Source organism: Carcharodon carcharias, chromosome 2 (assembly GCF_017639515.1).
Source record: "Carcharodon carcharias isolate sCarCar2 chromosome 2, sCarCar2.pri, whole genome shotgun sequence".
Classification (NCBI taxonomy): Eukaryota; Metazoa; Chordata; class Chondrichthyes; order Lamniformes; family Lamnidae; genus Carcharodon; species Carcharodon carcharias.
In genome coordinates this window covers 73919179-73937275 of record NC_054468.1, presented here as the reverse complement: position 1 = coordinate 73937275, position 18097 = coordinate 73919179, and the positions used below count along the sequence as shown (strand labels likewise).

The 18097-nt window shown below is 43.1% G+C and overlaps 1 protein-coding gene across 5 annotated transcripts in view; it reads right to left on the bottom strand.

Annotated features, from left to right (window-relative positions):
• Window positions 1-18097, bottom strand: part of LOC121289171 (ubl carboxyl-terminal hydrolase 18-like) — a 52045-nt gene that overhangs the window by 4908 nt on the left and 29040 nt on the right. For 4 of the 5 annotated variants that reach the window (XR_005945495.1, XR_005945498.1, XR_005945497.1 and 1 more), the window contains exons 7-13: window positions 17786-17935; window positions 7537-7632; window positions 7166-7324; window positions 5253-5384; window positions 3992-4065; window positions 1278-1485; window positions 249-300 (exon numbers count right to left, since the gene is read on the bottom strand). Coding sequence is in view for 1 of the 5 variants with exons in the window: in XM_041208346.1 (XP_041064280.1) it covers window positions 258-300; window positions 3992-4065; window positions 5253-5384; window positions 7166-7324; window positions 7537-7632; window positions 17786-17935 (654 nt within the window). In the remaining 4 variants the exon portion in view is untranslated. The remainder of the gene's footprint in view (window positions 1-248; window positions 301-1277; window positions 1486-3991; window positions 4066-5252; window positions 5385-7165; window positions 7325-7536; window positions 7633-17785; window positions 17936-18097) is intronic. The other variant, XM_041208346.1, reaches the window with a different exon arrangement.

The following is an 18097-nucleotide window of genomic DNA, read 5'->3' as shown; positions in this document are numbered from 1 at the left end:
TTGAAACCAGGGTTAAAAATGATGTTCCATCGCACTCAGATTTTGTTGGAGACACCTATAATTCTGCAACACCATAGTGCTGATAATTATTGTGCTTTCATACTGTGACAAAAGCAATCATGTTATACCACACCTGCACCCAAGGTGGGTACAGAGGTGAAGAACACTACAATAATCTTTTACTCAGTGAAAATCTTATTAAAATGGCTTCAAACCAAGAATATTTCAATAAATAATGAATGACTAACCTGAAATGATCAATCCATTCTCTTGTAAAAAAGAAGATAAGCTGTTCCCTCCCTAGGTAAAATGAAACTGTTAAACTTAGATAACACATAGGAAGTCACATATATTTACATGCAGTCATAACCAATACATCAGTATTACAAAGCTTCATCCAAATGTACAGGTAGGGATTTCTGCTGGTGGTAGCATGAAAAAGCACTAGTGTCAGCTTAGCAGTTTTACTATCCCATGCTGGCAATGAGAAGTTACCAATGGGACCTGATGGAATGAGTGGGTTTGGGGTAAAAAAATAGAAAAGTGAGCACTTGTTACTTGGTTGTTCCACAAGTACCAGCCAACAGTTGGAGGCTAGTTTCTAAGACCACAATTGGCACTAAACCACGTGAGGTCCACCGTGCCCACATCAACACTGGGGAAAACATGTGCAGCAAAATTGATCTGATAATGAGCTCCAGAAGTTCTGGACTTTTATGATTTGAAGATTATTTTCACCCTCTGTAGCAAGGCCAATTTGGTATATGGCTAGCCTGAAAAATTTCATTGCACTTACTGCATATTCTTTTATTGAAAATATTTGTGTAAGAGTGTACTAGATACATTCTTATATTTGTGGGTCTGTTCTACCCTTCCTCAACATTTGTTGGCCTGTAATTACTCTCATAGATGGGTCCCAACTCTTTATATTGACAGCACCTTCAGCAACTTTGATACAGGTAAGTTTTCAATAACATATTCCAGATAATGAACAGAACAACATTTTGATTAATTATTTCAGGTACAGGGATTATCCTAAATCTCTATAGATTATTTCTCTCATGATCTTCAAAACGCAATAGATTAATACAACATTAGATCTCTTTTATTAAGATTAAATTATCAAGCAAATTGGTGTAACATAAATGAATAAATAATAATTGAATTCCTATCTAGCTCCTTGATAGGTGAACTATAAAACAGTTGCGGCCGAACGAGTAAGTTAGTAATAAATGTCAGTTTATTATAAACAGTGATTCTTTCCTTGAGATTCTTACCAGTGCAGCAGCTGTCTTGTCTGAACAACATTTCTGGAAGTTCAGAAGTGACTTTTCTTGATGCGAAAAGCTGCAGTTTCTTTAATATCCCCCAAAACAGTTATGATTACGAATGTGTCCTGGATTACTTTGAAAATAGCTAGTTGTCATACAGATAACTGAACAAAACACACAGGCTGTGTTTGTTTGAAAGCAGCTGAGCTTGTTCCTGAGAGGAGACAAATTGCAGACAGCTCATAAAACTTGCTGGATTTGTATTGTGTTAAATTTGGAGACAATACTAGCCAGTCGGGGTTAAACTGGACTACTGGATGAAAACAGAGGCAGGGATTATGACCTGTGATCCACCCATTCCTGTTCACTGCAATATAGCAGGATGCCAACGGTGCTGCCAGCTCACTTCCATGTTTGCTGCCCATACTGTTCATTGGCTACATGCTTCAGCAAGGGCCTCAGTTCCTGAGTGCCGAGCACTACTTAAAGCTAACCTACCCCTCTTAAAGGGGAGGTTCATTTTGGCAGCTGCTAGTGTGGAGATCATTGGAATGGTGTGCCTGGTAAGAATCAATAATGCTGACCATGGGAGAGAGCATGGGCGCAGCTACAATGAGCTGAATGGCCTTTTTCTGCACTGTAATAATTCTGTGATTCTGTGCATGCCCAAATGCTGCAATAGAGGTGGAAAATAAATTCAGTAGGTCCTGTACCCTCAGGGTGGCTGAAGGCCCCCCAGATACATGCTCAGAAAGCAGTGGGAAGACATAGTGGCAGAAGTCAATACCAGGAATGATGATCTGGATACAGTGCAGGGAAAAGTTTAATGATCTCACACGAGTGGTCAAGGTCAATTCCCCTATCACTTATCTATCAGAAATCTCTGTCAATCAGGACCTTTACCTAAAATTCAGTGCTTCACCTCATTCTCACACACTTAGTACTGTTGTAAGCCTTACATCAACATCTCACATCTTACACACATTGACAGCTATTCAATCATGACAGGTATCCAAACATATTGTACAATGTTCACTGGCAATCTCCTGTTTCTTGCAGAAGGTGAGGCACACAGGAGGCAGCAGGAATTAATGGGAGTGGGATAGGCACTCCTGCATATATTAATATCCATGGAAGAAAGGACCTTTGCTGAGGCTGTGGCCTCAGTAGGAATGAAGTGATTGAAGATAAGGGTACCTGCATACCTAATCCGACTTCTCACATCCCATCTCTCCCACACTCTCAATTTCTTCTGACTTACAAGCTGATGGTGTAAGCACTTGTTACTTTGTCCTCTCCCCTCACCACAACCCAATTTGTGTATCCTTTTCACCTTGGATATTCAAGACCTGGAACCTACTCAGACACAGGAGCAAGTGCAAGAGGAAAGTGAAGATGACAGGACACCATCACTCTTTGCAGCTATTAGCTCAGATAATGAAACTGTGCTTAATTATAGGATAGGATAAAGGTGGGATCTGCATGTGGTGAGACACCAGGCTCAGGTGCACCAGAAAGAAAGATCGTGGAGAGAGTACTGCAGGTGCCAGCTCACTAGAAACCACATAAAAATGCTTCCTCTCTCCTCTAGCAGTTTCTCCTGCTCTGTGTGGTCTCTGCTCATTCTTCCCATTGTGCTCAGTTCCAGAGATGGCTCCACACATATCTGGAAACAATTACTTTGTTCACAAGCCTTTATGTCATCAAAAAAGTATTTCAACATCAGCCACATTGCTCTCTGTGAACTACTGGAACTTTTAACAAGTATGGAACAGCAATGGAACAGCACCCAAAATGTGTAAAATTGCAGCAATGGCCAGAATAAATAATCCAGCAATAATCTGCAAATAAATTGCTGATCCTCTTCATAGTCCTGATGGAAGCATCTTCCATACTGCTTAACGTCATGTTCGGTTTTGTGTGATTAATAGAGGGCATGGGCTGGAACATGGAGCTCCAAAATGGAAGCGCTGACATCAAATTAACCTGCTCAGTATGCTGCCAGCGGTTGTTAGGTCTTGCAAAAACTCCTTTATAAATAGGGTGACCAGCTACATCCAGTTAGAAGTTGATGTACATGTCAAGGACACTATTTTTGTAGTTTAAGAAATGGGTGCTACTGAGTCCAATGCCACCCCAAAACTTTTAAACTTATGATTAGTGATGATTAGGGTACACAGCACAGAAAGAGACTATTGGACCCAACCAGTGCATACCAACGTTTATGCTCCACTTGAGTCCCCTTCCATCATATCTCATCGAAATCAGTTATCAAATCCCTCATTTACTTGTCAAGCTTCGCATTAAATGCATCTATACTATTCACTTCAACCACTGGCTGGGGTAGCAACACACTCACCACATTTGGGTAAGGAAGTTAAAAGAACCTCTACCAAGCTAAATGAAAAAAAAATGTTCATCTTTGTCATAAGTATTTGTTCACTATTATTTACAACCTTTATATAATATCTGCCTTTGTCGTAACTCAGGTTTCTTTTCTGCATTCCCATTTCGGTACCTTTGTTTAAAAACAATTTGTGTGAATGCATTTTGCTTTAAAGCACGGCCTTTAAATATAATTTTCTTTCTTACTTTCCTAATCCTTTCTGTCTGAAATGGTAAAAAAATCAAAAATGTGATAATTTTAGCTTTACAATTTAATTTGGCACTCATCCCCCATACATTAAAAACTTTAATGGAATGTATTGCAGTGACCTTACATGTGAAATTCATTTTGATCAAGTGAAGAGCTGTTCAATGATCCAAATGTCTTTGTAACGTCTTCCCATGTTGCCTATCAGAACAGAGGTAAACAGTATTCATAATTTAATTGAGCTTTCACAATCTGAAAATCCAGGCACAGCAGCAATACTAGCTAACTCACACCTTCTTTTGAGAGACATGTATCTTGAAATGTTCGTGTTGATTTCCTTATTCCTTGGGCAATGTAACGTAGATTCAAATGTCATGGCACTTGTGTGCCTTTTGTGACTGAATATCTATGTAGAAAAGTCATTGGGTCGAATTTTCTGCTGCTGCCAGTGGCGGGAATCATGGCAAGTGGGGGGCACAAAATTTGGCATGATGGCAAATGTCAGTTTCCTGCTGGCAGGAAATTAGTTTGGAATTTCTTCCGACTTTGGTGGCAGGTTGATTTCCGCACTGAAGCTTGACAGGAACCACATCTGCATTCAGTTCCACCTCATGAATGCTCATTAAAAGTTCAACTCACCAGAATTGTGTCCTCCCTCCAAATTAAGTGCCCTACCAGCAGAAAATTAGAATAGCCTGTTTCCCAAAGATAGATAAGCGGTAGATACCTGGCGAGCTTCGCTTCGTCAATGACCTCAAGGCACGTCGACACATCTTTTACTGCTCCACTCTAGGTAGGCTGAAGACTATCCTGGGACAAGAGTTATATGACTGTGCGAGGAAGACAGTCTTGGGACTAAGGCCATGCGGTTAGGGCATATTGAACAGGCTGTCCAAGGCTCAGGCCACACCATCAGGAGTATGTTGAACAGACTGTCCTCGGGCTGTGCAGGTCATGTTAAAGGATTCTCTATGTCACACATAGTCCTGGTTTTGGGCAGAGGAAGTCCTGCCTCGGCAGTGACAGTTGTGAACAGCATGCTATGCAGGACATGGTTAGTCATCTAAGGAATTTGGTTCTAGGGGTTAGAGGCATGGTACTGTGAGGTAGATGGCATAATCACAGTCAGGCGATGCATCTGCATCCTATAAACTGGGAGTTGAAAAGTCATGAGCGGTTATTGGATGATCTCAATGTGGGGGCATGGTTCCAGAAAGTCAAGGTACATGTACCTCGAGAAAGGAAGGAGTTAAGGTCGACAAAGCGCATGGGGACATCAACAATTCTCCATAGGCTGCATCTTATACAGAGGCAACTGTCTATAACCTGGACGATGGGATTGATATTTTAGTTTAAGTATTCTGTATCTTAAATATACCAGTACTTACACTCAGAACATGTTCATCATCGAATTGATACCAGTTCATTTCTTGAAAGTCCCTTATATAAGCATAATAATGCCCAAAAGCTGCACTGCCCTTGTGCACAATCACAGACAGGAGTTTGTATTGCCATTTGTTCTGCAAAAGAGAAGTAATCAATTAGCAACAGCAGATCTATAATACCTTTAACATAAAGAAATGGCCAAAGCTACAACAGGCACAAGGAAAAGGGAGACAGGATCAGGGCAGGAGAGATTAAAAAGAGCGATCAAAGGTTGGTTGAAGAAATTGTCTTTGAACTCTGGGGCGAGAAAGGTAGCAAGCTGGATTTAGGAAGAGAATTCCAGAGAGGCCTCTACTGTCAATGGAGGGCAATTGCATAAAAAACTAGAATCAGAGGAATGAGCATTGGGGAAAGCTGGAAGAGATCGCAGAGATACAATTTATGGATGAGGATAACAGTTTTGAATTTAACGCTTTGAGGGAATGGAGCACCAGTTTAGGTCAACAAGGACGGGGGTGATGGATTCGTGGGACTTAGCGTGGAAGTGGTTACGTGTGGCTGGATTTTGAATAAGCTCGAGTTAATGGAGGGTAAGAAAAGCAGTTTGGATGTGACAAAGGCACATACAAGCGTTATGCTAAATTGCAAGAAAAGGCTGTGAGCTGGATGCAAGTGGTTTCACTGATGAGTAGGATGTGAGGCTTTAATTGTAGCTGGGGGTTGAATTGGATACCATGAACGCAAATGAGTGTGTCTGGAGAAGGAATAGATTAGGTGGCAGGGAATTTTGTGACTGGAACCTAAGACGATGTATTATTGATTTTAAGCCAGAGGAAATTGTGACGGACCCAGGATTTTACATTGTCAAGGAATCTAGAGGATGAAATCAGACAAGGGGTCGAGAAGTAGTGGGGAGCTAGAATTAAGCTCAGTCAGTTTAAATGTCCAAGTTTAACCCATGCTTCTGGATATATCATGGAGATAACCCCTAGAACCAAATTCCTTAGATGACTAACCACGCCCTGCATAGCATGCTGTTCATGACTGTCACTGTCAAGGCAGGACTTCCTCTGCCCAATGAAGGGGCTAAAATTTGATTCATGAGGACTTTGGAGTTGATTGTACAAAGGAGAAAAGGGGAACCATAGCTGGAAAGCCAAGCCTTATTGTTACCATTCCTATGGTGATGGGCTGGGAGGCGGAAGGTCTGGTAATATATCAGAGGAAGGCATTGGGGGAAGGAGAGCCTGACATTCGCACTGCATTCGGAGATAGCCAGGTAAATCCCAGCTGCTTCACAGCAGGTGCCCGCGGTGAGGAGGGTGTGGGAGGGTTGGTGTTGCAGGGATCGGGGTGGTGGTGGTTGGGGGCCGGGGGGAGGGGGGGAGGGGGGGGGGGGGGAGCAGGTGGTGGGTGGTGGAGCTCTTTTTTGGCTGCTTCATACCCCGCAGAGGAGACCCCTGGAGGCAATGACCTCCTCCATGGCTACAGTACCATTGCTTGAAGATGAACCTCTCCTGATCGCTGGGGCCTGCCTGCCTGGCTCTTCAAAATAAACTTAACTTGGCTTTGAGGGTGTCTCATTCATCCTTCATCCTGCAGCATCAGCAGCATCCACGTGTAATGATGGGTCTATGGAGGCTGCAGTGCTGCTGGCCCTCTGATTGGGCTGGGAGGTGGGAACTATACTTAGCTAGACGGTGATCCCGGCAACAGCCTGTTTATTGGTAAAATAAGCTACGGTTCTACCACCAGCCCATGTGGGGTTGGATCCAGCTTGCAGTCCCGGAAATGTGACTTCTCAACCTGAGAACCGTATTTGGATAGGTAACAATGGAAGGGCAGTTACTCAGAGCTGAATAATGGAAGAAAAGCAGTGGAAAAGTCACATATACACCTCTACGTAATAACTCACCCTTTGGCTGTCATGTCCTTCATTGAAACTTTCAGAATATAGCTCATCTTGAAATTCCATAAAATCATTGCTTTTGACTGCTTTTCTCATGTTTGGTGCAAGGTCAAAGCGTTTTAACTGTAGGCATAGGATTTGTGGATAAGAATACACTCTGTAGCTCTGTTAAAGAAAAGGTTATAATCAGGTAATATCAAATTAGCATTTTAAAGAATTTTCATGCTGTACTGAATATCATAAAATTAAAAACAAATCTAGTTGTGAGTTATATGGCACATATTACTTTGGTAATACAGAAATGGCAAATACCATATTGATTATTTGACACAAGAACGATAAATCTTCCAAATCTGATTTGGTAGGTCAGTTCCTACCTGCAGTGTTGCTGTCTTTTCCCCACATTTGTCACAGTGGCTCTTGTTATCACCATCTAAGCGTTGGCATTTAAAGAAGCTTTTGAGGGAATTCTCCTGGTTAAATATAAAAGTTCTCAATGTTAAACCAGAGAAAAAAAATCCAGTTTACTTATTTTGGGTGGGGGTTAAAGAAATCTAATTTCAAAGATATTATGAATGGAGGAGGCAATGGCTAACATTTTACATTTCCAAGAGAATAATTCCCAGATATTACTCCTTCCCTGGTCAGTTTGAAGTTAGACCAGACAGTTGGGCTTTTGATAGTTACGTCTATAAATTTCTAACATCAAAGCCTGTGATCAAAAATTCGATTTATTAAAAAAAAAATCTATTTTTTCACCACATACATTTGCCTCAATATTTAGTGGCACTTTCTATTAAGTAAAAGTTTTGAAAGAATTTTCATCAGCAGTGTTGGGAGAAATGCCTTTGTACACTGCTGCCCCTTGTGTACTGTGGCTTGCCACTGTCGTGTTATCACTGATGCCATCTTGGCTGCATTTGCTGCCAATGCGGTGAATGCGCAGTTGTACAGCTTCACTCCGTGACATCATTGCGAGTGACGGAGATTAGAACTCTGCTCTGCTTGTTCCCCCAAACTCAGTGTGATACTCATCCTCTCCGCTTAGTTTCTTATTTCTTTTTTAAACAAAATTCAAACCCACAGCAATTCAAATGAGAACTGAAACCAAAGAACAAAATTAAGTAAATAATCCTAGAGAGTGGGTTTTGGAACCAGAAAGGGTTATTTCATTCAGAACAAAATACAATACCCAATTTCGCCTAGGTAATTTCCTTTATCTTTCTCTGTGGCATACTTTCCGATCTATTATATACCAACTCTGGCAGCTAACTCATCAATATCTGAAACATTTTGCTATTCTCTGCACTGAACTGTTTTTTTGTAATATAAAGTCAAGTACAATCCACTGTTTTCTTGCGCATACACGGACAAGTGCACAGACGGATGTTGGTGGCCATCTTGCATTGGCGGAAGACTCAGTGGCAAAACAAAGGGGGGAATCATCCAGTCCCTTTGGCGACGGGCTTTATTGCAGGCGTGAGCAGACAATGAGGTGAGAAGACCAAAGATCAGTTACGTGCCGTCATTTATTTTTATTTGTTCAAGGTATGTGAGCTTCGCTGGCTGGACCAGCATTTACTGCCCATCCCTAATTGCCCTCAAGAAGGTGGTGGTGAGCTGCTTTCTTGAACTGCTGCAGTCCATGTGCTGTAGGTACACCCACAGTGCTGTTATAGAGGGAGTTCCGGGATTTGACCCAGCAACAGTGAAAAAACGGCGATATATTTCCAAGTCAGGATGGTGAGTGACTTGGAGGGGAACTTCCAGGTGCTGGTGTTCCCATGTATCTGCTGCCCTTGTCTTTCTAGATAATAGTAGTCATGGGTCTGGAAGGTGCTGCCTAAGGAGCCTTGGTGAATTCCTGCAGTGCATCTTGTAGATGGTACACACTGCTGCCACTGTGCATCAGAGTTGGAGGGAGTGAATGTTTGTGGATGTGGAGCCACTACATCACACCCCTAACTTGTGCCTTCTAGATTGTGACCAGGCCTTGGGGAGTCAGGAGGTGAGTTACTTGTCACAGGATCCTTAGCCTCTGACCTGCTCTTGTAGCCATAGTATTTATATGGCTAGTCCAATTCAGTTTCTCGTCAATGGTAACCCCCTGGATGTTCATAGTGGGGGATTCAGCGATGATAATGCCATTGAACATCAAGGGGTGATGGTTAGATTCTCTCTTGTTGGAGATGGTCATTGCCAGGCTCTTGTGTGGTGCAAATGTTACTTGCCACTTGTCAGCCAAACCTAGATATTGTCCAGGTCTTGCTGCATTTAGACATGGACTGCTTCAGTATCTGAGGAGTTGCAAACGGTGCTGATTATTATGGAATCATCAATGAATATTCCTACTTCTGACCTTATGATGGAAGGAAAGTCATTGACAAAGAAGCTGAAGATGGTTGGGCTGAGGACACCACCCTGAGGAATTCCTGCAGTGATGTCCTGGAGCTGAGATGACTGACCTCCAACAACCACAATTATCTTCTTTTGTGTTAGGTATAACTCCAACCAGTGGAGAGTTTTCCCCCCCTCCCTGATTCCCACTGACTCCAGTTTTGCTCGGGCACCGTGATGCCACACTCAGTCAACCAGATGTCAAGGGCAGTCACTCTCAGCTCACCTCTGGAGTTCAGCGCTTTTGTCCATGTTTTAACCAAGGCTGTAATGAGGTCAGGAGTGGCCCTGGCGGAACCCAAACTGAGCGGCAATGAGCAGGTTATTTCCAAGCAAGTGCTGCTTGATAGCACTGTTGATGAACCCTTCCATCACTTTACTGATGATGGAGAGTAGACTGATGGGGTGGTAATTGGCCGGGTTGGATTTATCCTGCTTTTTGTATACAGGAGATTCCTGGGCAATTTTTCACATTGCTGGGTAGATGCCAATGCTGTAGCCATACTGGAACAGCTTGGCTAGGTGTGTGGCAAGTTTTGGAGCACAAGTATTATTGCCAGAATATTGTCAGGGCCCAGAGCCTTTGCAGTATCCAGTGCCTTCAGCCGTTTTTTGATTTCACGTGGAGTGAATCCAGTCTGTGGTCATTCGCTTTGCCCATCAATTGCGGGCCGTGTTTCCTACTACCGCTCATCGGGAATCTAATTTCAATACTTCAGCATCTCATTATTAGCCCCGCTCACCGGAATCATCCCCACCACGCTGGATCACCCGAGCAGTTGTGATGAGTTTCACAACTGTACATAAGCAACGTGCACCTGGCGAGCTGCATTCTGCTTGGTATTATGAGATTTCTTTGCCTACCTTGCTTTGGGCAGCACTTGTGGTCATCAGTGCCACGCTTTGCAGGCAGCAGCACAGCACTTTTAGGAGGGCTCACGGGTAGGAGCCTACCTACCAAACAAGCCGTAAGGCGGGGTGGCTTTTCAATGGCTGCAGGGCTAGGGTTTGCTTGGGGAATAGGGAGAAGTGGCTTCAGACGAGGGAAGAGGCTACAGGGTGAGGGCTGTACTGGGGAAGGGGGTTATCCCAGTGTGTGTGTGGGGGGCACAATTTGACCTGTCCAAGTGGCCTCAAGATGGTGAGGGCTGAAGAGGCAGTTTGCAGAGGAGATGAGGCCAGATGGAGATGTGAGAGTGTGTGAGAGAGACTGAGTGGTGATGTCCCTTGAGCTGGCTGTGAGTGAGATGCCAGTGAATGTGTAATGGCCTTGTGAGTGTGTGTGAGTTTAGAGTGATGAGATGGTGCCTTACCCAGGCAGCATAGATGAGAACATTCATCCTCTTTCTGCACTAGATTGCCAACCTCTTCTGTGCAGCAATGGCACTGACCACCACTGCTACTGCCTCCCATGCTGGAGTGGTAAGATTGTTGGACCTCCTGCGGCCAGAGAGGGGGTGGAGGACATCACAGTGGGCTTCCAAAAGCTATTCCAATAACAGGTCACTGAACTGTTCTTGGCTTTCACTGGAGCACTCCTGAGCTGCAAGCATTGAGAACTGTGTACACGGCTGCAGTTCAGATATGGCACCCAGAGTGAGGAAATGGTGAGGTAATGGCCCACAAAAACGGTGAGATGATTCAGAGGCTGCTCAGCAGCGAGACGGCATGTTTCCTGTGGCTGTATAACTAATGACGTGGGAAGCGACCATTATGGTGTGAAAGGTAAAAAGACGTTTTTCACGCCCGCTTACCGCATTTAGTACAAATCTGGGACAATTCTGCCCAAAGGTTTTACACAGAAGCCATTTTTACCCACCACATGAATAATTAAAACTTCAGTCTGGAACTTTGTATATGACATTGACTGCTGGGTGAGAAAAGTGGCTTTGAATATTCCAGCACCAGCTCCTACAGAGCTGAAGAGAGATTTGAAAATAAATTGGAAATTCTTCCAGTCTCAATGGCAGAACAATGAAATTGCTCCAGAGTTAAACAAGAAACCTGAACGAATAAGAATAGCAACTCTGTTAGCAGATCACAGAATCAAAGAATCTTTACAATGCAGAAGGAGGCCTTTTGGCCCATCGAGTCTGCACTGGCTCACTGAAAAAGCATTCTACCTAGTCCCACTCCCCTGACCTATCCCGTTAACCTTGCACATTTTTTCTTTTTAGATAATCATCCAATTCCCTTCTGAATACCTCGATTGAACCTGCCTCCACCACCCTCTCAGGAAGTCTGTTCCAGACTCCACCAACCTCTGGGTGAAAAAACTTTTCCTCACATCACTTTTACTCCTTTTGTCAATTATTTTGAATCTGTTCCCTCTAGTCTTGATACCCCCTTGAGAGAGAACAGTTTCTCACTATTTACCCTGTCCAAACAGCTCAGGATCTTGAATACCTCTATCAATTCTCCTCTCAGCCTTATCTCAAAGGAAAACAGTCCCAACCTCTCCAATCTATCCTCATAGCTACAGTTTTTCATCCTGGGAATCAGTTTTATGAATCTCCTCTGTACTCTCTCCAACGCCTTCACATCCTTCCTCAAGTATGGCACCCAGAACTGGATGCAGTACTCCAGATGAGGCGTAACTAGTGTCTTATACATGTTCAATATGACCTCCTTCCTCTTGTACTCAATGCCTCTATTTATAAAGCCTAAGACACTGCATGCTTTATTGACTGCTCTCTCAACATGCCCTGCCATCTTCAATGATCTATGTACTTATATACTGAGGTTCCTCTGTTCCTGGATCTCCTTTAGAATTTTTCCCTTTAGGTTATGTGCTGGGAAAAGAGTGCTACAAGTTGTACTGCGCCCTAGATCTCACTGAAGAACAGAAAAGCCAGTCTTGTAAATTTTGAGGCCTTAAAGATCCACTTTGAGCTATCTAATTATGTTATTTATGAATACTGTGTGTTCAACACCAGGGCTCAGGAAAAGGGGGAGAATATTGATCAGTATGAGACCGCATTGGGCCGCCGAGCTGAATCTTGTGAGTTTGAACAACTGTAGGGTGATCTGATCAGAAATAGAATAGTCTTAGGAACAAGAGATCCTGCCATGCAAGCACGTCAGCTGAGAGAAGAGAAAGTTACTCTCAAGAAATATATTGACATGTGCAGAAGATCTGAAGTGGTCAATCGTCAGCTGAAGAGTATTGATGGGAGAACTGATGAGGCTTTGCAGTCTGCTGAGAGGCAGTTCAGACCTTCCAAGCACAAGACAATGGAGAAAAGGAACAACTATTTACAGAAGGGCCAGCAGAAAGATCAAGGCCAGAGGACTGGATGTAAATATTGCAAACAACACCACACAAAAGAAAGTGAAGTACGTTCAGCATAGGGAAAGCAGTGCTCTAACTGCAAGAAGCGGAATCACTTTGCATGTTAGTGTTTTGCCAGAAAGAAGAAAAGCAAGCCTACAAAGATGGTTGTAGAGATGTCAGACAATGATTCTGACAAATCACTCTACATCCTAGACCACGTTTGGTGCTGTCAAGTCTCAAGATAAAAAATAGTTTGTGACGATTGAAATGATGACTGCAGAAGGAGAGTATCAGGTTAATGCGAAGGCTCGGATAGACACTGGTGCTATGTGCAACATCATGAATTTCGCAGACCTGTGTGCTTGCTCAAGGCAGTGACCTGAAAGTGAATCTGTCGAAGGTAAAGTTGAGGCTATATAATGTAACAATACTCACCTCAAGAGGACAAACTAAGATGAGAGCCCATTAATGCAATGGGAAGAAAGAAGATCTACAGTTCCAGATAGTGAACACAGATCTAAATCCCCTCATCTCAGCTGAAACAAGTCAAAAGCTTTAGACTGGTATCCCTCCATGTACCTGAAGAGATTTGCAGTATTTCCCATGGCACCAAGCCATTGACTGCTGAACAGATCCTGACAAATTACACAGGTCTTGTATGTCTTCCTGGTGAATATTATCTTGAAGAAGGAGAGAGTGTGCAATTAACTCAGCATCTTCTGACGAGAGTTCCAGCTGCCCTCAAGTTCAGCCTGAAATACAAAATAGAGGAGCTTGAAAAGATAGGAGTCATCAGAAAAGTGACAACTCCTACAGACTGGATTAGCAGCATGATAACAGTGAAAAAACCTGGAAAGCTGAGAATGTGCATAGGCCCAAAGGGCCTCAATGGAGCCTTGAAGAGATCTTGGAAGTTCCCCTCCAAGCCACTCACCATCCTAATTTGGAAACACATCACCATTCCTTCACTGTCACTGCAACAAATTCCTGGAAAATCCCCCCCCCCGCCAACAACACTGTGAGTGTACCTAAACTACATGAACTGTAGGGGTTCAAGAAGGCAGCTCACCACCTTCTCAAGGGCAACTAGAGATGGGCAATAAATACTGGCCTAGCCATTGACACCCACCTCCTATGAACGAATGAAAAAAACTATCTCATACTCTTCTGGAGTAGCAGAAATCCAACCTCAATTGCCACTATCCATCCTTCACATTTAGGGAAAACATCTTTGCATTGGCAAGTTGCGGCAAAATTTATTCAATGGTTGTCATGGGGTAGTGTGATCTCTTAAAGTCAATGATCTTCCAGGAGTGGAAGAGATCGGGGGTGATCTGTTAATCTATGGATGTGGAGATAAGATGGATGAAGCTATTGCAGATCATGATCAGAATCCAGTGAGGCCGTGAGAGAGAGAGTTCGCCAGGTGAACCTGTAGCTGAACAAGAAAAATACTGCACTGAAGATAACTGAAGTCACAAACATTGGTCATGTGCTGACAGCGAAAGGGCTTCACCCTGATCCTGTTAAGGTGTGAGCTGTAGCAGAGATGCAGCAACCAACAGATGTGAAGGCAGTGCAATGATTTGTTGAATTTGTGAACTAGCTAACGAAGTTCTTGCCCAATGTCATCAGAGTGTGAACTTCTACACAAGCTCACTGCAAAGGATGTTCAGTGGTATTGGGGCACAGAACAAGACGACCATGGCCTGGATTTTCCAGCCTTTGGGCAGGCTCGGCGGGGGCGAAACGGACCGCTGCCCGTGATCAATTCCCGACTGCGATTTCATGCTGGCTGGCCAATTAACAGCCAACCAGCATGAATCACATGCTGCAGCGCTGCCTGTGTGGCGGGGGGAGGAGAGTAAGCACGGAAGTTCGCACATTAGGGTGCGCACAGAAAAAGCTCCCTGAGGCAGCTCCATGCCTCAGGGAGCTGAAGATTTTTGAAAATAAAGAATAAAGAACTGAAAAATGTTAGAAATATGTCCCCTCATGTGACTCAAGCAGGGAATGTTATAAATTAATCTGAAAAGTTTTTATTTTTATTTATTCACTTATCGAAACCTCACTCTGCCCGTCGATTAGGTTTCGCAAAAAATCCAAAGACCACCTGGCTAATTTGCCTGCTTGCCAACCACAAGATTGGCTGGGCAGCCAAAATTTTTAAATTAATTTATTAAGGGCCTGCTGACGTCAGGATGCTTGCCCGATGTCATCGCACATCAATTGATGCTTGTTTGGGTTGGGTGCACACCCGCACGCCAAGCGCAATATTCTGCCCTATAAGACCGTAGACATAGAAGCAGAAGTAGGCCATTCGGCCAATCGAGTCTGCTCCACCATTCAGTGAGATCATGGCTGATCTGATAATCCTCAATTCCACTTTCCTGCCTTTTTCCATAACCTTTGATTCCCTTACTGATTAAAAATCTGTCCATCTCAGCCTTCAATATACTTAATGACCTCTACAGCCCTCAGTGGTAAAGAATTCCACAGATTCACTACCATCTGAGAGGAGAAATTCCTCCTCATCTCTGTCTTGAATGGGTGGCTCCTTACTCTGAGATTATGCCCTCTGGTCCTAGACTCTCCCATAAGAGGAAGCAACCTCTCAGCATCTACCCTGTCAAGCCTCCTAACAATCTTATATGTTTCAATAACGTCGCCTCTCATTCTTCTAAAGTCCAATGAGTACAGGCCCAACCTACTCAACCTCTACTCATAAGAAAATCCCTCCATACCCAGGATCAACCTAGTGAACCTTCTCTGGACTGCCTCCAATGCCAATATATCTTTCCTTTGATAAGGGGACCAAAACTGTTCACAGTATTCTAGGTGTGGTCTAACTAGTGCCTTGTATAGTTTTAGCAAGACTGAAAGAAGCAGCTTTCATTCACATCAAACAACTAGTGATGACAATGCCAATGCTGAGGTACTACAATGTCAGCAACAAGTCACCCTACAGTGTGATACCAGTGAAACAGGAATTGGAGTAACCCTCATGCAGCAAGGACAACCAGTTGTGTTTGCATCCGGAGCATTAATGCAAACTGAATGACGCCACACACAGATTGAGAAAGATTGCCTGGCTATTGCCTTTGCTTGTGAGCATTTTAATCAGTACCTGTTTGGGAGAGACAAAGTGATGGTAGAGTCCAACCACAAACCACTTCAAAGCATCTTTCCCAAACCACTTCTATTTGTTCCAAAATGTCTTCAAAGGACGTTACTTCATTTGCAGAAATATCTTTTGGAAGTGTAGTACAAACATGGGAAGCAGATGTACATCGCCGACATGCTGTGGAGAGCCGCATTCCCTTTGGAGGAAGCTGCTGATCCTAGGACAGAGTGTGAAACCTTTCAAGTTCAACAAGAAGCAACACCGCAGCATGCTCTGGAAAACATCAAGCCAGCAAGACAATCTCTCCAAGTGCTGCAGGAAGTAGATTCCCAGTGAGATCTCATTCAACGATTCCCTTTTGTATTCTGCCTATTGCCTCCTGGTGTTCATTGATTTATGTGGCAAACAAGGCAAATCTCATCCATTTTACGCCTCCTTCACAAGGCAATTCTGCCAATAGGAGATTCTGTTTTTATTGTACATACTTTACCCATGAATACAGAAACAACAGGTTAATTTCAAACCGAAAAACAAACTGCAAGTGGATATCTGTGTTAAAAATGAAGGACTTTATTGTTTTGAGTCACAGTTTATCTACTGGATGTACCGCGTCCAGTTCTGGACGCCATACTTGAAGGATGTGAAGGCATTGCGGAGAGTACAGAGGAGATTCATAAGAACATAAGAACTAGGAGTAGGCAATTCAGTCCCTTGAGCCTACCCCGCCATTCAATACCATCATGGCTGATCTCAATTCAGCCTAAACTCCAATTTCCCGCCCTCTCCCCATAACCTTTCAACCTGTTACAAATTAAAAATCTGATTCACCAAGAATGATTCCCAGGATGAAGAACTGTAGATTGGAGAGGTTGGGACTCTTTTCCTTGGAGAAAAGGCTGAGGGAAAATTTGATCCTGAGGGATATGGACAGGGTAAATAGTGAGAAACTGTTCCCACTCAAGAGAAATTCAAGAACTAGAGGGCACAGGTTCAAAATAATTGGCAAAAGGAGTAAATTCGATGTGAGGAAAAATTTTTTCACCCAGAGGGTGGTTGGACTCTGGAACGAACTTTCTGAAAGGGTGGAGGAAGCAGGTGCGATCGAGGTATTCAAAAGGGAATTGGATTGCTACCTGAAAAGGACATGCAAGTTTACTGGGATAAGGCAGGGGAGTGGGACTAGGTGGAATGCTTTATCAGAGAGCCGGTGCAGACTCAATGGGCCGAATGGCCTCCTTCTGCATTGTAAAGATACTGTGATTTTGCCTGTGAAGATTATTAAAACTCAACCACAATCTATTTCTTTGTTTTTTGAGAAGCTAATAATTTAAAGAGAAGGGATTCACATTTTGATATAATTGGATGTTTTTACCGCAATATGATTGGCATTACACAGTTTAGCTTTTCAGAAAATCTGCAAAAGTATACTTAACTTTGTCAAAATACTGATTTTGTGATCCATATGATCATTCCTAAAGTCCAGATTTCAGAATTTTTAGAAATTAGCAGCCAAATTCAGCCATCGATAATTCCCCCCATTTGCGACATGAAGCTTGGTTATCGAACAACTTCCCAAACTGTCTAGGCTAAGAAAAGCCATGCTAAATAAAAACCAGTCAAAACTGGGGTTAGGATTTTGTTCTAATTCTAGTTATCAAATCGAACCATGAAGGAGTTCTCTGTTCGGCTCCACACAAGAATAAATCCACATCCAACTCCATAAAGAAGAAAAATGTACTTTTATGAATGAGAATGCATCAGAGACTATTAAAGATTTATTACTCAAACATGTCATCTTTAATCCAAATGGGATTTGAAAAATAACACTTACTATACTCTTGTAACATTCCCTTGATGAAGGGTTGTAAAGCGAAAGAGGAATAGTCAGCATGTTTCCAATCTGCATGAATTCATGTTGGCATTTTAAACACCTATTACATTCCTCAGTGATTACCATATGGAGATCATTAACATATTTGATCTGTAGAGAAACAAATATAAAACATAGAAGAGTATTAATGTATTTCTTCTCTCCCAGCACTGGTACAAACTTGGTGCCATGGCCCGGAATTTGTAGACAGTGGTAAAGTGACAGCAATCCCCATGGATCTCGAAGAAAGCTACCCTGAGAGATCTCACAATC